The sequence below is a fragment of the Falco biarmicus genome, chromosome 4, assembly GCF_023638135.1.
Source record: "Falco biarmicus isolate bFalBia1 chromosome 4, bFalBia1.pri, whole genome shotgun sequence".
Classification (NCBI taxonomy): Eukaryota; Metazoa; Chordata; class Aves; order Falconiformes; family Falconidae; genus Falco; species Falco biarmicus.
The window spans coordinates 14,341,862-14,364,653 of record NC_079291.1 but is presented as its reverse complement, the minus strand read 5'-3'; the positions used below and the strand labels follow the sequence as shown (position 1 = coordinate 14,364,653).

The window sequence follows — 22,792 nt, the reverse complement described above, 5'->3', positions numbered from 1 at the left end:
TGCATTTGCCAGAAAAAATCTGCAATAATAAACAAGCCATTGTCTCTAGAATTTGCTCCTAGTTCCTCTTCCTATCCCTCTGCACTGCCTCAATAGATCATATCCACCAGGTATTTGACACAGGGGAAGCTCTTGGCAGATGTTAAGAACCCCTGCTACGTCTCTGTTGCTGCCTCTACCTCCTGTGCTGAGTCCTCTCCTCCCCTGTGCCCCTGTAGCCTTCCTGCAATATGCCCTCTGCTGCTGCAGTCAAAGCTGCCTCCTTTTCTAAAGGGCTGCTATTCATCCTCTCTGCAGGACTCCAGTCAAATGAGCTCTCCCACCCCACCCCAGTTACCCCAGAAAGGTAATTCAGAATCCACACGCAGAGACTTGTCTCCTGACCCTCTTTTCCCAGGCTGCGTGGATCCACCTCTCACTGGCAGTCCTTGGTCCTGGAAAAAGACACCACAAAAGTCAAACTGATATTTAGGAAATCCTTGGATGAAAACAACCACGGTTCAGTAATGTGCCAGAAATATTTCAGTAGCAAGTTCTCAGATGCAGCTATCACCGATTTAAAATAGCACCACCAGCCAGACAGAAGCTGATGATTGCTATATTCTCACCAGCTGGAACATATTCCCATGCAGGAGGTTACAAAACAAAGAAAAGGGACATCAGTGAAACAACAATAGCAATGATTCAAAGTACAGAGGAGTAAGCATCTGCTCTTCTGAGTTTGGAAACTTTCAGCGTGGAAGGGTGAAAAGGAAGACCAGGGCAACAAGTTATTTTGGGCAATCTCAGCACTGGGGAGTGAATCAGCGGCTGCGGTATAGGCTGTCCCCAATCCATCTACCACCAGAGTCCCCACGCAAACCAGCTCTCACCCCCCGCCCCAGCACGCAGTGACAGACCCCAGGCGGCAGGAAGGAGCCGGGTACTGAAAGCAGAGGACCCGCAGATGTGCCCGAAACACACATCCAAAGAGCAGAGTACACAAACAGAATGGGAAGGGCTCTCTCAAAGCCCAACACTGAAGTGCTCACATGCCTCCCTCCTAAAATCTGTTCATTATTAACAAAACCAGTAGTTGCCTTGCATCTAATAGGTAAAGACAGCAAGAAAAAAGTTAAGCTTCCTTTGGACAGATTTGTGCAAGAATATACATAGCTTGCTTTAGGGTTTTTATTGCTAATATGCACTGTTACAGTAAAAGCAAACAAGTGCCTGTGCTAAGGGAAAACATTCTTCACAGGTTGATCGGCCTGGCTGAAGGTAGAAAAAGGAGAATACTGAGACCACACCAATGTGGGAAAAGAGATCCAATTTAAACACGTCTCCACCTCCAACAAACAAAACCGGTTTCTCTGGGTGAAGGATCTGCCTCCCCATTGTCGCTATTAATCACAGAAATACACCCTCAAGATCGTTAAAGCAGGTGAATTGTATTTTTCCTGAGGATTACCACAGTATTTTTTAGCAAGCAATCTGTATATGGGGGTGCTAGAACTGGTGTTTCACCAGGGCAGCAACTCCCACACCAGGCTGCCACCCGCACCCGGCCACATGAGCCCACCTCGCCCCACAACCACTGAAACCCTGGGTGGGGGCAATTAAACAACCCCTTTTGGGCCAGCCCAGCTCCCCCCGTCGTGCCCACACCCCCTGCAGACAGCCCCCCACCAGCCACCAGGGAAGGTGGGAAACGGGCCCCTGCCCCACACTGTAACCCACCAGCAGGGCAGGGGAGCGTGGCTGGAGCCCACAGCACCACCTCCACCGAGCAGGGTGCAGCAGCAGCGACCCTCCCACCCTCAGCCGAGGGCTGTCCCCATCCCACCCACGTATTTCAACTGCCAGCAAGTTTAAAAACGCAGTACCAAGCACGGCATGTATTAAAACAGTCTTTATTTCTCCCATAGTACAGCAGCGCTGAAGTTAAGACCACTCCGTGGCAGTGCCAACCCACTCAGTAGCCTGGGCCGTGGGAGCTGCTGACCAATCCTCAGTGGCAGGCTGGGCACTCCAGTCCTCTGCAATTACAAAGACAGCAACACTCAGTGCACCCCGGCTCTTCCCACCCGCTACCACACACCCACAGGCACCCCCAGACTGACCTGTGGGGAACTGCTGGATGGGCACAGACGGGACCTGCACTCCCTCGGACCAATCTGCAACCTCGGGCTGAGGTGGAGCAGTGAATTCCGGAGCTGGGGCCGTCCATTCGGTCTGGAACTCCTCCTTTGTAACTGCTTTCTCAGCAGCAGCCTGCTCCTCCTTTTCGATCTGCAATGGAAGAGCATAGCCTAAGTCCCCCAGAGACACCTAACCATCCTCACGTACCTGACAACGGGCACCAACTCATAACAGGCAATACAACTAACCAACCACCACCCGTAAGCGTGAAGTGCAATCAGTATATTGGCAAAACCTGTCCTCAACAGCAGGCACACAGGACCACGGGGCAGGAGCACAAGGAAGGCATCTCACTGAGGCACGCTTCCTGCCACTGGTCTCCTACCTCCTCGGGATCCCTGTAGAAGTACAAGTCAGGCATGACTTCCCACGGGTGCTCACGGGAGATGGTGCCACGCATGCGCAGGACCTCCCGAGCCAGCATCCACCACATCAGACCCACCGAATGGGCTCCCTGGGACAGAGAAAAGCAAGATCTGCTGTAAAGTTAAACCTCTGACAAAACTTTTTTTCTTTGAAAGAGACTTGTCTGCGCCCAATTCAAGGTTCTTGCTTGGCAAGAGAAAGACATTACTTGCTAATGCCCAGACTCATGTACTTGGACTGAGGAAAGGGCGGCTTTTGGGAGTTCCCGGTGACATTTTCAGGTCTCTGCAGGAACTGCAGCACACTTCCATCACCGGCATCTGAATTTGCTGTATACAGCACAGCCTGAAGCAATTCTCCTGCTATGGAGCTTCATACTGCTCACTACCACACACGCATGAACCTTGTCCAGAAGACAGGGATCATGCTCACCGCATATGCTAGAATGAATAGAAAACTTGACCAAATGAGCAAATCTTACATACGCGCTCAGATTTGGCTTACGTTGGCTTTGGTGAATGATATCCATATAAAATCAAAGATCGGTATCCTACCTTCCTAGATTCTACCTTTCAGGTGGTTTCTGGCAAGGCAACGTTTCAGAGCAGTTTCTCCACTGGTTCACTTCATCCTTTGTTTATATTGGTTGTCTCTGCCCACGGCAGAGGGGTCGGAACTAGATGATCTTTACGGTCCCTTCTAACCCAATCCGTTCTATTATTCTATAAAACTGTAGCAAGAATGACTATCAAACTCCACTCATTGGGCCACAAAGACCCTCATGGCATCAGCAAGAAATCCTGCCAGGTTACTATAGCACACGTCCTACACTTGAGAGTTCCTCGGCCAGAAACTGGCCTCAGCTCCAAGCTCCAACTGTGTGCAGTTCATCCCCTCCTCCCCACCCACCCGCTAGCTCGTGAGGGGCCTTAATTAGTTTATCACCCGGGTAGACATGTGAGATACAAGCTAACCCTCCCCTGCAGAAAGCATTCATCTTGCAATCTAGGGCATGCTCTGGAAGAAGCAGCTTTGAATGCTACAACAAAGCCATTACCTTATTGTTGCAGGGAATAGCAATATCCACATAGCGCAGGGGGGAGTCGGTGTTGCACAGTGCAATGGTGGGGATGTTGACATAAGATGCTTCTGTCAGTGGCTGATGATCAGCTCGGGGGTCCGTAACAACCAGGAGTCGTGGCTCACGGAAAGCTGCTTGGATCTGATTTGTGAAGGTACCAGGGGTGAAACGCCCAGCAATAGGAGTAGCCCCAGTGGCAGCAGCAAACTTCAGAACAGCACGCTGCAAAACAGACCACAGCAAAGGTAAAGCAGGAGAACTGCATTTCAACTAAGTCACCCAGGTATGCTGTCAGTGAACATGCACAAATATTAATTGAACTATTTGTTTCAATTCCTGTGAAATCAGGGCTTACCACCAGCTGTGTTCAGAATGAGACAAACATGTTTCTGAAAATAGCTACAGCGACACCACGAGTTAGACCACATCCACCAGCAAAGCAGGACATAAGGATACAGAAAATAGCCTTTTTTTCCCCCAAAGTTATTTGCAAGCTATACTCCAAATGCTCATCATCAAATCATGAAAAGGGGAACAAAACAGCTTATGAAAAAAGAAAAGCCAATTTTCTTCCAGTATTTCTATATCCCTTCATTATCCAACAGCACAACTTCAGGAACTACAGGAAAAGCTCAGTAGTAAATATACACAAGCTGTAGCCATTAAAAATGCAGTTGGCAGTTCTTACTCACTTGTAACAGCTTTCAACCTCTCAGGCATGTGGCAGGGCCTACTATCAAACCCCAATCACAGAGGGAGCTCCTCTCCTGGCGTTATCGAAAACCCTGCCATCCGGTTTGCTGTAGCACACTTCCGACACTTGAGAGCTCATTGGCCAGAAACTGACCTTAGCGTCAAGCTTTAACAGTGTGCAGGTCAAATCCATAGGAACCCAAGCTCTTCCTCTGGAAGTCCACCCCATGTCATTCACAAACTCCCTGAACATTTGTGGCACCACCTGCATTAATCCAAAGAAACTAAGCTCACAGATAAACTTCAGTGGCTAACTGGTTTTGTTTAAAGGTTGTGTCCCCTTCTATGACAGAGGGTTTTTTGCTAAAAATCTAGAGACAAAATTAAAAATATACCAGTTACTATACTGTACTCAGTAACAGAGCAAATGATTTATTTGAAAACTTTTTTATCAGGTGCTTATTGTCCCCAAAAAAGCAGTCCCAGTGACTCACAGAATTAGGGGGGCACCAGGGGACTGCCAACTAATATGCCAGAAAGCCCTACAGGAAGTACCCAAAGGAGGATATGAAAGAAAAACAAGTTATCAAACACCCTGAAACTAGAGAAATGGGGAGTGGATTTTAACTGATCTGATCTAAGCTACAAGTGCAACACAAGAAACATCCTTCCAAAAAAGTGTTTCCAGAATCAAAATTTATGTTACTCCTTTTTATCATCAAGCTGCCACTGGCAGGCAATAATGCATGGCAAGAGTCGTGCTCTCAGGACTGCAGGCCTTAGAACCAGCAAATGTCCATACCTGTCCAGTATTTCTGGAGGAAATGACGCTCACATCAGCTGGGTTCTCAATGGCAACAATGGCACGGGCTGCCAGAAGAAGCTTTTCCCAGGTTCTCTTCAGATTGATGATGTAAATACCTATTAGTGACAAAAAACTTTAGAGCAACCAGCAAAAATCCTACAACAGGATAGCACTCTTGCCATTGAACTTGTCACATGGCTGCAGTTACTACAAAATTATAGTTGGTGGAAAGCTATTCCAAGGAAAATCCTCCCATATGGTTTCAATGTAGCACATTTCCAGCACCTATCAACATGAACCAGAGCCTGGTATGAGCTTGTCTTTTAATAGGGTGCAGCTCAGATTGCAGAACAATGTAAACACGCTGCAGAAATCACTACTAAGACATTAAAACCATTCTGTTACTATAGCCAAGAACTAGAACTGCCCAAATCCAGCTGTGATTGACCTACCCCGTTCTGAAATCTGTGTTTCGTTCTAGTTCTGCAAGTAACACGACCCAGGAAACCACAGGCCAGTCAGCCTCACCTCCATCCCTAGAAAGGTGATTGAACAGCTCATCCTGGAGGTCATCTCAAAGCACGTGGAGGAAAAGGTTATCAGTAGTCAGTATGGATTCATTAAGGGGAAATCATGCCTGACCAACCTGATAGCCTTCCATGATGGAACGACTGGCAGGGTAGATGAGGGAAGAGTGGTGGATGTCGTCCACCTTGATCTCAGAGTGAGGATTCTGACACAGTCTGCCATAATATCCTCATAGGTAAGCTCAGAAGTGCGGGTTAGATGAGCGGACAACGAGGTGGACTGAGAGCTGGCTGATGGCAGAGCTCTGAGGGTTGTGATCAATGGCACGGAGTCCAGCTGGGGGCCTGTAGCTAGTGGTGTTCCCCAGGGGTCAGTACTGGGTCCAGTCCTGGTCAACTTGACTCATCAGTGACCTGGATGAAGGGATGGAGTGTGCCCTCAGCAAGTTTGCGGGTGATACAGAACTGGGAGGAGGGGCTGATTCACCAGAGGCTGCGCTGCCATTCAGTGAGACCTGGACAGGCTGGAGTTGGGTGGAGAAGAAGCTAATGAAGATCAATAAAGGCAAATGTAGGGTCCTGCACCTGGGGAGGAACAAGCCCACACACCAGTGCAGGCTGGGACAGACTTGCCAGAGGGCAGCCCTGCAGAGAAGGACCTGGGAGTGCTGGTGGATGGCAAGTTGCCCATGGGCCAGCAGCGAGCCCTGTGGCCAACGGGGTCCTGGGCTGCATCAGGAGCACGGCCAGCAGGTCGAGGGAGGGGATCCTCCCCCTCTGCCCTGCCCTGGTGAGGCACATCTGGGGTGCTGTGTCCAGTGCTGGGCTCACCAGTTCCAGAGAGACAGAGAACTACTGGAGAGGGTCCAGTGGAGAGCTACAAAGAGGATGAGGGGACTGGAGCATCTCCCCAGTGAGGAAAGGCTGAGGCAGCTGGGCCTGTTCAGCCTGGAGAAGAGAGGACTGACGGGGGATCCTACTGATGCATACAAATATCTTAGGGGCAGGTGTCAAGAGGACGGGGCCGGGCTCTTTTCAGTGCTGCCCAGCGACAGCAAAGGGGCAACGGGCACAAACTGCAACACAGGCAGCTCCTTCTGAATGTGAGCAAAACCCTCTGCACTCTGAGGGCGACAGAGCCCTGGCACAGGCTGCCCAGAGAAGCTGACATTCAGAACCCGCCTGGGCGTGATTCTGTGCAGCCTGCTCTAGGAGAACCTGCTTCAGCGAGGTGGGGGGGGTGTTGGACTGCATGACCTCCAGAGGTCCCTTTCCAGCCCTGGCCATTCTGTGTGTCTATGATACATTCAGTAAAGATGTCTGCACCTTTCTGGCCATGGAGAAACTGCTAGAGAGCTCAAGCATTATGACTTTTCTGCCTTCCTCTGCTATGCCCACAAAATCCCAGCTGCCCATCCAGGGCCACCCATCCCACGGGTTTACCATCGCTTTTCCTTTTGTAAATATACTGCTCCATCTGGAAGTCAAGGTTGGTGCCTCCCAGGTGGGTCCCGGCAGCAAGGAATTTGAGGACATCCTCCTCTTTCATCTGCAGGACATCGAGGCCTCCGGACATTGTGGGATTTCCCTTTGGAAGCAACGACAGGGAACCTGCGGGCACAGGCACCCGGCTCAGCCACGCGGGGCCTCCCACGCCCGCCCGCCCGCCCCACGAGGGCCCGGCCAACGCACCCGCCGGGAGCCCCAGCCGCCATCTTGGCCGCGCCGGCCGCCTACCCCCCCGCCCAGCCGGCAGGCCTCGGGCCTGTCCCGCGGCTCGGCCAGCTCCGGCCGCCGGCACCCCGCAGGGCCGCGCACAGGCCCGCGCACAGGCGCGCCGTCAGCGCCGCGGGGCACCCGCACCCCGCCGCCCCCGCGGCCGCACTCACGCTGACAACACCGTGTGAAGGCCGCGGCAGGCGCGGAGCGGAAAGGGAGGCCGCTTCCGCCTGACGTCTATATATAGCCTCGCCGGCCAATGGGGAGCCGCGGGGAAGGCGGGGCTTCGGCTTCGGCTTCGGCTTCGGCTTCGGCTTCGGCTTCGGCTTCGGCTTCGGCTTCGGCTTCGGCTTCGGCTTCAGGCGGTGTCTCCCCAGGCTCCTCGCGCAGGGTTTGTCTGGAGGAGGTTATTCAAGTAGCAGGTTACCACGTCACCGCACGTATGTTTCTCACTTCTTGTAAAACGAGACCTGACTTTGGCGAGCAGCCGCTTCCCGTCACTCCCACAAAACTTCAACCCGCAAGCGAGGAGCTGGCTCTGGCGCGGATCCGTGCCGGCTGGCTGAGCACGGTCAGCGGGTGGCCAGGGCCGGCGTAGGGTATTCCGCGAGAGTGTAATTCACGCATTTGCCACGTGGCGGCGACAAAGGCAGGTAAAAGGAAACCCAGCCAGCAGGGAGGTGAGCTAGCCCTCAGCCAGGACACGGCCGGGACACGGACAGCGGTGGGGGCCGTGGGACCGGGACACGGACAGCGGTGCGGGGCCGTGGGGCCGGCCGCCCCCTGGCAGGGCCTGACCCACTGCAGCGCCATCTCCCCACGGCAGCGCCGCGTGCCTGTCACCTGGAGGGGCAGGTCAGGGTTGGTGTTACCGTAGTGTGGGCGGTGGATTTAGTGTGAGGAGCTCTTCTGCATAACCAAAACCCAACTGCATTGGAAGTGTATTTGAACGTAACATTTTAAGCTCGGTAACGAGTACTGCAGTAAATATAATGCCGAAGAAGCGCCGCCGGTAAGCGTTCCAGGCCCCTCCGGAATCTCCAATACTTATTTCTTGTTGTTACAGTTTGGGCCTTTTCTGGTAAACCGTGAGCTCCACAGCCGGTGAGAGGGCTTGCAAGAGGTGTGCTAAAGCTTGACAGTACAGTTTTTCTAATTATTTTCTTAAGCAACCTGAAAGTTGGGTTTATATTTTAACTGGGTGCTGAGACACTTCAAAATAAATCTGTCAACTAATGGACAAGTCCCTCAGGTAGCAGCGTATCTATCTTACAATGTGTTTTGGACGGTGTCCCTCCTGTCACTGTTCAAACTGAACTTTGTTACACAATTATATGCAGAGCAGCCATTGCTTTTTACAAGTTGTGCTACATTCAAAATATTCCTTGTCTCAAGAGAAACTTCTTGCAGTTTAGTCACCTCATCCAATGACAAAGATATTGAAGCTGGTACTAAACAGAAACAGCTTGAACGTGAAGGGCAGAGATGTTGCTACTTCTTTCGTGCACACTATTACCAGTCACTGATGATAACCAGCGAAACACAGATTTAGCCATTCCCATCACAGGCTGGCCTGCAGTTGTGGAGAACAGCAGACATGGGGAACAAAGGTGTTCAGTAACTCGGGCAGACAAGGCAATAGCTGCGCCGTTCTTCTTTGGGCTGGTTTTGACTCTTCAGTCAGTGCCAGCCAGGCAGTGCCATCCTGGAGCAAACCCTGCGTGGGGTCTCCAGGACGGAGCCCAGAATGCATTAGGGGAGGGCAGCCCCTGGCCGCAAAGAGCAGCCTTTCTCCGTGGGAAGCAGAATGACACGTGGGAGCAAACCCACAGAAAGGGGCTGTCAGCCGCTGGTCCTCCCGCAGCACCAAGGAGACTTGGGGCAGGCAAGTGCAGGGAGAAGCATCACGGAGTTGCTACCAGCCTTTGGATGGTGCATTGAGAACCTTGAGCAGGTTCCTGGTCACAAAGCCCCAGAGAGAGGATTCTACTGACAGCCAGCCCAAGAGAAGCCTCTGAGTAGGGGCTGTAACAGGACCCCCGCAGTGGTGGGACAGCACTACTGGGCTGCTGTGGAGGTGTCCTCGGCTGCCAGGACAGGTCCCGTGATGAATGGATTGGACAGTGCCTCTTGGAAAGCAGCTCAGGCAGAAAGGTGTTTGGGCAATATCTTCCCCACCAAATGTGCCAACAGGTGTTGTCCAAGAGATGACATGGCACCCCTGGAGCTGGACCCTCCAGAAGACAAAAAGGAACCCATGGAGATCGACACATCTCCAGTGAAGCTGCACAATACCGTGCTTCTTTGTCAATCCCATCTTGGCTTGTGTTTTAAAGGTTTGGTATTCTTTCATGTTTTGGGACAACAAATTCTGGCAAATTTATTCCCTTCTTGTTTCTAGTTCTACAAAGCTAGAATTGCCTAATACAAAATCTATGGAGGTCTTATTTTAACCTCTTACTGTTGGGTTTTTTTTGTCATTTTTACTGAAATTCTTTAATGCATTACAATAAAATCTCCCAAAGCGTTTTATAGTGACAATAAAAGAGAGTGCAATGTGGAAAACCAGCTTGATACTATGAAGCCAGAAGCAATGCCAGAAGGGATAAGCATATTCAAGGACTCCACACTGAGTTTGCAAAAGTGCACATACATAACATGTGTGAGATGAGAAATACTTTCTGCTCAGTTCTGGTGTCACTGATTATGCATGACATAATGTATCAAAATCAAAAAGGCAAGCAAAGCGTTTGCCATTTTTAGGTGAAAGGAAAATCCATAATTCAATGTTTTATTACAAGGACAGTACCTTTAAACTGTTCCAACTTTCCCACCCTCCACTACCCAAGAGTAGTAGCTCGGGAGCTTGTCTGCTATCTCTTATCACAGCTAGGCAGCTGTCAGCAGTACGAGCAGAAACACCCTCTACACCAGAAGTGGTTCTCCAAGGCAGGAGGAGAGCTCTGGGGAGCCCTGCATGTAAGAGCAGGCACTACTGCCGGCCTAACTTGCTATCAGGTACCTGCACAAGCAGCTCAGGTCCAGCTGGCGCAAGGCTGCACACCAGGACTGCCTGGCAAGTCTGTTACACACAGGTAACTCTCTGAAAACTGCTTCATGTAAGAATGTATCATACAGGCAACATCTGAAAGTTGAAGAGGTTTGGGACCTTCATCTTTGGAAGGCGTACATCTCTGTAACAGCAACAATGTTTTGCTTAGCATAACCTGCCTGCTGCTGGATCCCAGGACCACGCTGTGACAGCAAGAGGAGATCCCAGCAACCCTGCGTCACCTTGCACTGCGCCTTGCAGCAGAGGATCACGTCCCAGGCACAATTTCTGGTCCCCTGCTGAGATCAGACTGCCAACTGACTTGGTTGGCAGGAGATTAAAGTCTCACCCCAGAGTGCTCAAACCCCACTGTCCTAAAGGCAGATATTTCATGAGCTAGTATGGAGATTCGATTTCCATCAGGCTTTACCACAGCAGGCAGAGGAAGCTGTGAAAAAGGCAAGATTCTCCACTGCTACATGTTTTTTCCATTTAAGTAAAGCTGATTTAGGTTGTACTAGCACAGCCTGTGTACATTATACCCCATAGAAAAAGAGAATATGCATTGCCTTGTATGGGCTCTGAACTCATCCAACAGTCCTGTTCTCTTGGGAAACTTCATCTGCTCTCTTTAGCCTCTATTCTCTCCCATCCCTTGCAGGTTTGATTGGTTCAGGGGGGGTTGCTTTTTTTCCAAGAAACACTGAAGAGATGACAAGGTTCATTTTGGCAACCAGTTTTTAATAGAAACATAGAATACACCTTCTTAAATAAATATTTTATATAGACACATAAACACTCAAAATACTCAAACCTATTTAATGTTCCAAAGCTCCAGTTCTGTTTAAACAGTACAGGGTGGAAATCATCAGCACAGGAAAAAAAGAAACATGAAATTTCTAAAATCATAAATAATCAGACTATTTCTCTTGTGGTCTTACAACTCAAATACTGCCTGCCTCAACGTGTTAACCAGTTGTGTTCTTACACCACAGCTGCAGGGGCAAGCAGAGAGAATGCACATTCGCTAACTGTATTGCCAGCGACAGAGGTCATTCTGAGAGGGAACTGATTGCAACCCTGCCATATACAGAAGGGACTGCACCATCTTCTCTGGAATCTAAGCTAAAATGGCTTTGAAGATGATAATCTGATAGGATCGGTAGTGTTGGATTGCCAGCATGATGCAGGTAGGTGATTAAGCAGCTGTGTCCAGATCTTTAATTTACTTTGCATTTAGGTTGTACAGTGACCATTTGTTGTTAATTAGAAGCATACAGCCTCAAGGGCAATATATCTAAACTTCAAGTCTGCACACTTCTTGACTTGCTATAGCTATCAAGAAGTAACTTCAATAAATCACTTTAGAAACAGAATGTTTTTGAAAAGGGGAAAAGGGTGAAGGATGGTAAGGATCACAGCTGAGAAGAGTCTTATGCCTGCCTATGTGATACAGCTTTCAGCAGACAGTGAAACAGAACTTCAGGCTTTCCCTTCCCCCATATATGACACCTGACAAGAGAAATAGAAATAATAAAAGAAAAACAAAAAACAGAATTGCACCACAAAACTCACTCTGCCCAGCTCACATACAGAGAGGTTTTTGGATTTGCAGCACCAAGGGTTGATAAAACACAGTGCAGTTTAGATTCTCTATTTCTTAAATTCAAAGGAGCCTAGGCTAATTCACAAGTCAAAAGCATACACTTTTTCACTCTACTGCAAAGGACTTTCCCAAAGGAAAAGTTAATACTGCTTTATGCCTGAATCCAGATATAAAACAAAACAAAAAAACCCCACCAATAGACTTTAAAACACCAGCACACCAGAATAAATTCTGTAGTTCCTCCTTTGTTACTTGACCAGGCAGGAGCATAGCGCATAAAAGCCACTGAAGTGTTCCTGCATTTCAGGTTTCTGATAAGGACATTACTCAAGTCAAGATTTACCACCTGACATTCTTTGCTTGCCTCATTTTTAAAAGCCTAAGTTTCTGTCCGCACAAGTTGCACACTGCTTTGCCATTGCTAAATCAGGAACTAAAACATTCATGAAGCACTTTGCAGGTGTCACCATACACAGCCCTTGACTGCCATAGCCCAGGATGATCAACATATCCAGCTCACACACCAGACTAAGCAAGCCCCAGATAACTCATTTGTCTTATTTCCCCTATGCATGGGATCAAACCAACATGGTACTGGTAAGCCTGAATTTAAGTCATGTAACTGCCACCTTACTCTGTCAGGTCAGCACCCCTAGACTTGGTTCTCCAGCTCTCTGTGCTAGTAGTGCTTAGGATAACAAACAGCAGGATGTGCAGTTACCACTGTTTCATTCTCGCATGAGTTCAGGTCACTAAGGGTAGGAGGGGCAGCAAAAGGAACAGTTCTTCATGTTTAGGATTTGGCAAATCATGAGTCCACATGCCTCATAGTGAGAAGCAGCAGAGGGAATCTAACAGCTTGTCAGTCACAACGTGGAATGATTTGATACAGTGCTCTATGTGCACCTGGGACCTTCAACCACCATTCTTGGAGACTCCCGCACTGTGTAGTGCCCATCTCCCCTCACAAACGGGCTGAAGCTAAAAACAGGCAGCACCTTCCAAGCCTCCAACCCTGTTCCCTTACATTTTACTCAGACTTAACTCTCTCATCGGTTATCAAACCTTCTTGGAGTTGGAATCTGGTACAGAACATCTTTTACAACCCACATCCCCTCTACTCTTGTGTTCAGGCGGTTGCCAGGGTAGGCAGTGATTTTGCAGATTATACTCTAAGTTTTATGAGCCACAGGTAGGTAGTACTGGTTGCTCATAAGCTACAGTGTCATGTCTTCATATTTAGAGACATCTGCTCTTTTTCTAAAGTGAACTGCAATATCCCTAGATACTTAAAAAATAAAAGCCAAAGCTATGTTTTCTGCAAGGCACGCTACAGAACAGGATGTACATTTCCACAACCAGCTTTTGTGGCAACGCCGACAGAGCTGCAAGTCCCGACCCAGCCAGCCATTACAGAGGCACAAGTGAAGAGGGGAGCAGGCTGTACCTAAGTTTGGACAGCACATGCTATGAGGTCTGTGTAACAGAGTAGGAATGAGGAAGAAGGCACAGTGGATGAAAAAAGTGTATTTATCTTTAAGCCTAAACTCAGGAATTCTGCAATACAGACTACCTGCTAAGAGAAAATGATCAGCCAAGACACTGTGAAGGATCTGTGTGGAGCCCAAAGAGAATACAAGTCCCCAACCGAACACTCACAGGTCTTAAACTTTGGAGAAAACTTACAGAAAAGAGCAGTCTTGTCTTTCCAAATCCAAAGATACACCACATGTGATCATCAGCAGCTTTTAAGGGAAATTTGAAGTGTATCTGTATCTGCTTCCATTATACATTTATACATTATGTACGAGCTATGACCCTAAAAGCTACATCTAAGGACAAGCTCACACTGAGGCTGTTGATGAGGGATTAACAAATGAATAATAGAGAGCAAATAACGCTTTAGTACAACAGAATTAGAAAACCAAACCAAACAACCTTGAGAACTCGAATGTTCCTGATATAGTCAGACCAGCAGGTAAAATGTTTTTCAGAGAACAAGTAGAACTTTGGTAGCAATCAACTCTAAAGTGCCTTATGCTTCTTAATTCCTGTGCAAACAGTGCTGTGGAGGCAGAAGCACGTTTCAAGAGTGTTAAGATGCTCAATTACATAGTAACACATGACACAGCAAGGAGATTCCAGTTACCTTCTCTGCTATCATGCACAGTACAAAGCTGATGACAGAGACTGTGTTCCTAGCTTTCCTTCAGTACTTCAATTTCTCTGCCACCCACTCCTGCAATATAAGCATTAAGAGACACATCCAGCCTCCCACTGTGGTCTGCAACGTTCCCCTGTAAGAACAAAGCATATGAAGGAGGAGGATCTACATCACACAGTGGGTCCTTGCAGCTTTCCTAGCCAGACCAGCAAGGAACAGGCTGGCAGTTCTGCAATCACTGTTTTTCTTGAATACATTTGCTCAGCAATGTCTCATTGCATAAAGGTGGTGAGCACAGCACTATTTTAAAAAAGGGGCTTCTTAGCATCGTTGTTACCAGTCTGTGGAAACCCTGGCATTTCCCGTGGCAGTCTGCAAGTGCAGTCCTTCTGGAATGCATTGATCAAATGATGCAAAGATCCAATCCCTCCTTTCCTCTACTTGCCGAAAGGCCTAATTCCCTGTCGCAGAAAGGCTTTTTTCCTCCTGCCTGAGCAAGGCTTATTCCTCTGTGGAACTGGGAACCTCCTAGTGCCAGTTGATCACAGCAAGCAGGAAAAGGAGTGAAGCTGGTCATTTCTTGTGCAAGCCAGTCAGGATTTCAAGCCCATTTTTTCCATCATCTGTTCATACACCGTCCATGCCATTGCTGCCATCAGAGTGCGCCTGAGGGCACGGGGCACACCACCTCGGAAAAAGCCAACCAACCCAAAGTCCTGCAACAGGAGATAAACAGAAGTCCATCACATTCTGCCTCTACTGTTTTAATTTCTCATCATCTATTACATGGAACAACACAGGATATATTTCAGCTCAGACCCAGATCAGTTTCTGAAAGATCTAGGCTTAAATAGCATTTAATGTTTAGGAAGAACCTGTAGTACTGCGCAATTGCAGGGCTACCCAAGAAAGCAGGAAGAGCAGTGAGTGCAGAAGAGAATGCCAGGATGGGGACAATGGATGGAGAAAGCCACACTCGAGCCCAACAAAGAGAAGGCGAGGATGTAACAGTTTCAAAACACTTCAGGAACATGCCCTTTGTAAAGACCTTTGTTGTTTACAAAAGTCACTTAAGCTATTCTGTAAAAACTGAAATTTGTAAGTACTGAAGTAAAAAAATCATTCTGATTTGAGAAAAATGTACCATGCACAAAAAAATCCATGCATAAATAAACAGATTCCTGTTTAGGAATAGATTTCAATATGGAAACGAAGCAAACCTGACAAGATCTGCCCTTCTGAGGGCCGGAAGAGAAAGAAGGGCTTTGAGTACATTCTCCATCCCATTTGTGGGATACCGATCTGGGCATTTATTTCTTTTTTAGTGTCCAAAGGGCAATTGTTTTGTAGCTGGTTTGTATCTGAAACTGGCATTTCACAGCATATACTAAAGAAACCCTTTGCCTCATTAGTGGTCATCACAGATGCACCTACGCTGACAAACCAGAGGCAGCAACACCTGTAAGCACAGCCCCTCCAAGCCCCTACATACTAAACTGAAATGAAGTTAAGATGAAATAAGCTAAGCACTTTCCATCACTACCAGTGTAAGAATCAATATGCACCAGACAAAACTCAAGTAAAATCATTCACCAGCCTGAAACACGATACAGGTCTGTGTGGAGAGGCGCTTGCTGGAATATGCCCACCTTTGTGCTCCAGTACTCTGAGCTCGCTCTCCAACTCCCCATCATCCGTAATTTTGTGAGAACAGAGGACCAAGGAATGGCAAGAACAATCAGGGAGCAAGTTCACTGCCTTGTAATCCATTCAAGAGGAGCCAGAAACACATCTGAGTAATGACAATGGCCCCTCTGATTACCAGGAAAAGCAAGGAATGGACTGAAGCTTCCAACTGCTTTCAGACCATCAACCAAAGTACTTCCCAGTTACTACTGAACAGGTCTGCACAGTGACAAGAGATTCAGCCTTACTCTCCCACAGCATGACCCACTTCAGCTTCTGAAAATGCTGACACTGATTAGCTTGACTGCAAGAGCGTATCAAGCAGTCACATTTGATCACCTCCTTTAAAAGGCAACAACTTTCTTAGCATAGCTGTGCTTTGTTCGGGCAAGGAAATCTGAAGTAAGGCTGTGATCGCATGTATTAGAAAGGATTCACCTCACCTTGTAGATGAAGGCAATGGCCTGGCTTGTCCTGTGGTACTTTTGGGGCGATAGCTGCATGTGTGTTTTGACGACATCAGCAGGCTGCGTTGCTAGTGAGGCCAAGATTCCCGCAAAGATCCCACAGCCAAAATTCAGCAAGGGCATGAGCATTGGATCCAGCTGGTCTGCAAGAGAGCAAAGGGACACTTAGACACAAAACAGGCCAGGAACATTCACGCTGCGTGACAAAGTGAAAAGCTACTGAATTATTAAATCAACATCGAAGTCTAGAAGAAGTTAAAACCCATGCAGGGTAAGAAACCTTTCAAGGGAAAAAGCGGCTATTAGTCAAAAGTTAGCACTTATAAAAAGCCTCACTTGCTGGTGAACTGAATTTGACAGGAACTCAGAAAAGGAAAGACTGTGCAAGTGTTGCCTGTGCCAGTTCTAAGATCAGAGAAGTGCTGGTTTAGGGGAAGCTGATCAGTATACAAGACAGCCAGCAGCAGAAAGCACTGCTGAAGACATCCTCTCTTTCAGCTGGTCACTAATCCACCTTATGCATCAGTCTTCATGAAGACAATTAATCAATTTAGGACCAATTTCCATTTCTACACTGACCTGAGCTATAGGTCTACAGTTTTCCACAGGAAAATGTCAATGTCCCACATAAAGCCCTACAAAGACTTTTTTTAAAAGAGACTAATTTAACTACTGAGGTAGAAGGCAAGAAGCAGAGCATGCAGGCAGTCAATTGCAGGGCAAGATGTGAGAAGAGAAACAGTCTTCGATTACCGCCTCTGATGTTCAGCCTTACCCTGAGGCACGAGTTTTTTGGTCTGTGTGTAGAACATCAGGTAGATGCCAGAGAAGGGTGCGTCCCGCAGCAGTGTTGCTGTGAGCCCGCTGAACATGCCACGAGTCCCTTCCGTCTGATAGATACTCTTCAGAGCTCCATATACACTCCCATAGCCAAATCTCCCACTCTGCAAGGGTAGACAACAGTCAGTCACCCATGTGCCAGGCACAGACAAAGCCGCCCTACACATACCCTGAGGCCATAGCGTGCAAAGAAACGGTAGCATGCCCAATGTGATGCCCAAGATGACAGCACAGAGAACAGCTCAAGGCAAAAAGCGAGTTTCACCTACATCAGCCTTTAATACAGTCCTTCAGAAAGGTAAAATATGAAAGATGCTACACAAACGTTGCATACAACAAACTTAAAAATCTCAGGATGAATTCTGTTTCACCTTATACTTCTTGCCTAAATATTAGTGCATGATATTTCCTGCACAATGCATGAACCTGGATGAAATCAGGACCACGTCCCTGGCTGTACGCAAGTGTCAGAAACCTTCTCCAGACAGAAGAATTTATTTTTCATCACGAGGAAGGCATGTGACATCATTAACAAGGAACTAATTAGAAAGTCATACTCACCTCGTATCGGGTCTTCACTACAGTCACTGGCAACATGCAAATCCCAGAAACTGCGCGGGCAGTGGCACCCAGAAAGACAGACTCCAGGGCCGTGGGTGAACGGTCCACTAGAAACTTTTGCTTCATCATGTACAAAGTGCTGAAGTAAATCCCAACCCCAGGAATACATCTTGCAAAGGACTTCAAAAGAAACAGAGGCAGATGAAGAAAGAAAAAGCATATATAAGACAAAATGCACTGCAGAACATTTCAGAGACTACTAAACTTGAAAGGAAGCTTTGTAGAAAACAAGCAAAATAAATAAATCACTAAAGCTAATGTGCTGAGCAAAGACAAGGTAGAAATCATATACAGCCCTGAGAGACCATCGATTCAAATGATGCCAGGATTTAACGCATTCCTCAATGGCAGTTTTCTAGGAACAAGACATTCCAAAACAAAATTAAGTTGGTGCAGCAGCCACACCACATTTGCAAAAGTATTAAAGTGTTCAGCTGCTCAGGACTGGAAAGCCACAGGGACTGCCATGACCAAATCAGTGGAATTCACAACATTAACTCCTTAAAATAGGACTTAATCTAAATCACATGGTTTCATTAACAATTGTACAAGAGTTGGCTATTTAAATCCAAGCAGCCATAGTTATTAATAAACAATAGGTTTATTTATCTACTTATTTTTAGAAGTCAGGGTTAAAACAGCCACTTACTGGAGAGACACCTTTCCAGAGCCCCAGAAGACTCTCAGTACGAACAACCCTGAAGAGCAGCGTTACCATCCCAGCACGACCAGGCCTGAAAGGAAGACAAGACAGTAACTGAAGAGATGACCTGCTCCCGCTCTCTGGCAGATGTACTCGACGACCATCCCCTTTCACTAATATCTCTGTGCATTACCCCAGCACCTCTGAAGTATTCTTTCTCGACTCAGCCTGCTCTTCTTGGTGTATGGGGTCTGGCTGAGCCCCATAGCAGCCCTCCCAGTGCTGTGCTTGTATCGGTACCTAGAAAGGTGGCGATAACACACCAGTGTTTTGACTACTGCTGATCAGTGCTCACACAGCATCAAGGATGTCTCTCCAGTAGGTTGGTGGTGAGCAAGATTTTGGGAGGGGACACAGCTAGGACAGCTGACCCAAAGCGACCAACAGGATATTCCATACCATGTAATGTCTGTTCAGATATAAAAGCTAAGAGAAAGGAGGAGGAAGGTGGGGGGTGTTTGTTATTTACAATGTTTTGACTTCTGGAGCAACTGCTTCACATACTGAAGCCCTGCTTCGCAGGAAGTAGCCAAACATTGCCTGCTGATGGGAAGTAGAGAATAACATCTTTTGGTTTTCCTCCGCTTACGCATGCCAAGTTATTTGCTGCTGTTTCATTAAGATGCCTTTATCTCGACCCACAATTTTTTTTCCCCATCTTATTTTCTCCCCCTGTTCTGATGAGGAGAGGAATGAGAGAGCGGCTTGGTGGGCACATGGCATCCAGCCAAGGTCAACCCACCATGCTAGGTGACTTTCCAGGGCTTCCGCATCACCTTCTGCTTTCCCATCACTGCAGCACATGTTAGAAGCCTCTTTCATTAGCACTTTTAGTTGCTCACTCCCTTTTTTAGCAGCAGCAGATGTCATGGTTGACTACACTGAGCAAACCAGAGCAGTTGAACACATGGAAAAGTTACTCCACCACTACACAGGATTTTTCAGGCAGAGGACACCCCATGAAACTGCACAGCAGCCACTCCAGCAAGCACCAGTCTCAGATGAGTACAGACAAATGCTTAAGTTGCATGTTATTAAAGCAGTGTTCACAAGAACAGCCATTTTCTCTCTTCTGGAGCAAAATATCAATCCTTCTCCACGCTATAAAAACACATCTCCTATTTCAGAATCCGAATTATATATTTTGGTATCAAATTACAACTCTGAACTCCAAGCCCCAGCCTGCAAATCAGGCAGAAGCCTATAGTGCAGCACCTCCACACCGCCCATGCATACACATCCCCAGTCTCTCACCCATTCACAGCAGGCTGCAGAGTTTGCAGGCGGGTTTTCAGCAGGTCAAGGGGTTGGAAAAGGAGCGTGGAGCAAGTCCCACTGATGGAACCACACACAAAGGCCTTTAGGACTGGATGCATCTGGAAGAGGAAAAAGAGGACTTTAAATGGCCATTTAATTAAGAATGGCACAAGAGGAAATACAGCAGCTGGTATGTCGCATGTTACAGGAAAGGAAGACAAGCTGACCCCAGACACTAAGGACTACTGCTCAGGGCACAGAAAACTTTTCCAGACATTTTCAGAGCCTGATCAAGTTTTATTTGCCGGTTTTGGTCCCTCTGGCTTTGCTGGGAGATTGTTCAGAATCTCTTTGCAATTACGTGGTTAGAAAGTGTTTTCTGAACATCAAATTTATTAGCAGCCATCTGGTAACCATTTGCAATGTCAAAGGAAACGAGTGCTCCCGTCCCACCTGCCCCGCCACGGGCACTAGCAGGGCTCTCCTGGAGACTACCTGCCGCCAAACCTGCCCCAAACACACCCAAGGCACCGCACGGCCTGCTCAGCCAAGGCCCGCGCCGGCTGCCACCTCCTGCACTTCTCAAGCGATAAAGCAGGAGGCACAAACCACACAGCACGGTGGAACGGTTTTGTTGGTCTTTTTGGTTTTGTTTTTAAACATTAGCGGTGCTTTGTTAAATGACGAACGAGTTTCCACGCCACTTGGCGCAGAAGCACGGCAGAGATTCCTGCAGCACGGCGCGCTTCGGCGAGCACGCAGCGAGCTGCACACGGCTGCCCTCCGCCGCCGGCTGCCCGGCCCCTCACCAAACCCGTTACGACCCCCGGCCCCCTGCACCGAGCCCGGGCCTACCGCTACGGGGCACGACCCGCGCGCCCCCCGCCCCTCAGGCTGCCCCGGGGCCCGCCTCCCCAGCAGCCGCGGGACACGGTGGGGGAGAGCCGGAGTGGCAGCCAGCCCCCCGCCGCCCCGCTCCCGGCCGCCGCCCCCGGGCTCCCCTCAGCGGCACCCCTCAGCCCACCCCTACCTCCGCCTCTCGCCCCGGCATCCCCGCGCCGCCGCGCACCCGCCCCGCGCGGCAGGCGGCAGTGACGTGCCTCCCCCGCCGGCCAATCCGAGCCGCCAGCGCCGACCCGCCCTGGGGAGGGGGAGGGGAGCGCGGGCCCGGCCGGCGCAGGCGCCTCCCCCTGACCCCCGGCGCGCCGGGCGCGGGCACCGTGGGGCCGCCTCCACGTCGCCCCGCTCGGTGTCTGTCGCCCCGCTCGGTGTCTGTCACCCCCGCTGGGCTGCTGGCTGCCGGGCCGCGCGCCGCCGGCGGCGGGAAGGGGCGGTCTGCGCGGGCAGCCCTCGCGCGCTCCCTCAGCCCGCCGCCCCGGCCGCGGCGTCCCCCGGCGCGTTGTTACCTCTGGCCGGTGCCTCCGCCTGGGCGCCGCGTCCCGGGCCGGCAGCGGCGGAGGGCTGGGCTCCCAGGGCATGAAGCGGTGAGGGGCCGCGCCTCCGCTCCCCACCGGCACCGGCCGCTGCGCCGGGGTCCCCGCAGGGCCGCTGTCGGGGACGGGGCGGGGCGCCCCGGTACACCGCGCCCCAGCCGAGGCGGGCCGTGCCCGGCCGGAACGTCCCGGGGGCAGCGGCAGCCGCACGCACACACCGGTCCGTTTGGCCGCTTTGCCGCCGCAGCCCCGCGGGCAGGGAATGGAGCTCTCCGGGGCGAATGTAACGCACGGGCCGGCAAAAGCTCCTCGACAGCGGCTCCCCTGCTCCCTCCTGCGCGCTCCCGGCTGTTCCCTCCTCGGGGGTGACTCGGTTGCGTGGGATTAACTGGCTGCCCGCTCAGGGAACCGGCTCACCCCCGTCCCTCCCAGCGAGCCGCCCCGCAGCGCACCCCGCGCCCCGCTGTGCGCCCCCGCGGGGCTCTGCCCGCCCCGCCGTGGCTCCCCATGGGCCGCCGGGGAGCGGCTGCTGCGGCGCCGAGACCCCCCTGCCCCTCCTGCCCCGGCCCGGGGCTGCAGGGCCGCCGCCCCCATCTACTCCCACTCCTCTCGCACAGCTGCTGTCGTGCACCTTTCTCACATGTGTCCCCACAGAGGTGCTGGCGGTGTCGCTGATGGGCTCAGCTTTGGTCAGCAGTGGGTCTGTTTTGGAGCTGGCTTTGACCAGCATGGGGGCAGCAGCTCACAGAAGCCACCTCTGCAGCCCCCTGCTACCAAAACCTTGCCATGTAAACCCAATATATCATCATGGGTTATATAAGGAAGCGGGGGGGGAGGTATATGTAATTTCGAAAAAGCTCCTTTGGCCCGTTTCCTTTGGCATGTTTCTGGTGGGATGGGCAGGTACCCGAGCGCTTGGGGGATGTTTTGTTCTCAGAACTAATTCTGACTTCAACCATCGCAGTTTGCATCTTGTTTGACTTCCGCTTTGAAGACACAATAAAAACATGTTACAATGATTTCTCAGAGGAGTGAGTGTAACAGCTCTAACAAGGCTGACAAACCCAAGTGATGTGTTTGACATGTTTCTGTGTGGAGCTGAGCTTTTGTATGGAGCAGAGAGCGTGGTGCGGCTGGATCCTCTCCCTCCGTGTCTTGGGTGGAGCTGCAACGGACACTTTGTTCTCCACAGCAAAGCAGGGATAGCAACAGCAGTGGCTAAATGGCTTGCATCCCAAGAAAGAGCTCTTTCAGCATGAAACCCAGGCAGCAACAGCAGTCGCCAGGTTCTTGGCTTGCTGTGGACCTGGAAGAGTTTTTCAGGCTTTAAATAAGCCTCATGATGAACGAGGTGAAGCAGCACCACTGATCACACGCATCTCTGCAGGGATGATTTCTGTGCCTCACTTCTGCAGGAAAACCCAGCAGAGGGAGCCTCATCCCTTCATGTCCCTGCCCTGGAGACGCGCAAGGAGACAACCCAGGTCTCCTTTCCAGCCACCAGTGGGACACATTTTTTCTTCATTAAAAAGCTAGGGAGGCAAAAATTACCTACATGATCTGTATCCAGATTGGTCCCTGCTCAGGGCGT

General features: G+C 49.8%; 2 protein-coding genes and 2 non-coding genes across 6 annotated transcripts; all 4 read right to left on the bottom strand.

Annotated features, from left to right (window-relative positions):
• Positions 1–1,876: 1,876 nt before the first annotated feature.
• Positions 1,877–7,679, bottom strand: RPSA (ribosomal protein SA). The gene is made up of 7 exons (XM_056338722.1): positions 7,543–7,679; positions 7,097–7,264; positions 5,124–5,242; positions 3,605–3,850; positions 2,507–2,635; positions 2,103–2,271; positions 1,877–2,018 (listed from the first exon to the last, which is right to left on the bottom strand). The coding sequence occupies exons 2-7, from the start codon at positions 7,227–7,229 to the stop codon at positions 1,924–1,926; spliced, it is 891 nt and encodes a 296-aa protein (XP_056194697.1). The 5' UTR covers positions 7,230–7,264; positions 7,543–7,679; the 3' UTR covers positions 1,877–1,923.
• On the bottom strand, positions 3,276–3,434 carry LOC130149342 (small nucleolar RNA SNORA62/SNORA6 family). Its single transcript, XR_008821887.1, has one exon. It is a non-coding gene; the product is annotated as a small nucleolar RNA SNORA62/SNORA6 family (small nucleolar RNA).
• LOC130149343 (small nucleolar RNA SNORA62/SNORA6 family) lies at positions 4,345–4,504 on the bottom strand. The gene has a single exon (XR_008821888.1). It is a non-coding gene; the product is annotated as a small nucleolar RNA SNORA62/SNORA6 family (small nucleolar RNA).
• Positions 7,680–11,144: 3,465 nt separating the features above from the next.
• Positions 11,145–22,693, bottom strand: SLC25A38 (solute carrier family 25 member 38). Of its 3 annotated transcripts, none has more exons than XM_056338719.1 (7): positions 21,175–22,693; positions 19,766–19,887; positions 18,458–18,542; positions 17,749–17,928; positions 17,123–17,291; positions 16,324–16,490; positions 11,145–14,910 (listed from the first exon to the last, which is right to left on the bottom strand). In XM_056338719.1, exons 1-7 carry the CDS (start codon positions 21,244–21,246, stop codon positions 14,788–14,790), a joined length of 918 nt encoding a protein of 305 aa, XP_056194694.1. In that variant the 5' UTR covers positions 21,247–22,693; the 3' UTR covers positions 11,145–14,787. The 3 variants fall into 3 exon arrangements, with proteins under 3 accessions (XP_056194694.1, XP_056194695.1, XP_056194696.1); XM_056338720.1 differs by lacking the exon at positions 21,175–22,693 and adding an exon at positions 20,799–20,880; XM_056338721.1 differs by lacking the exon at positions 21,175–22,693 and adding an exon at positions 20,624–20,705.
• Positions 22,694–22,792: the final 99 nt, after the last annotated feature.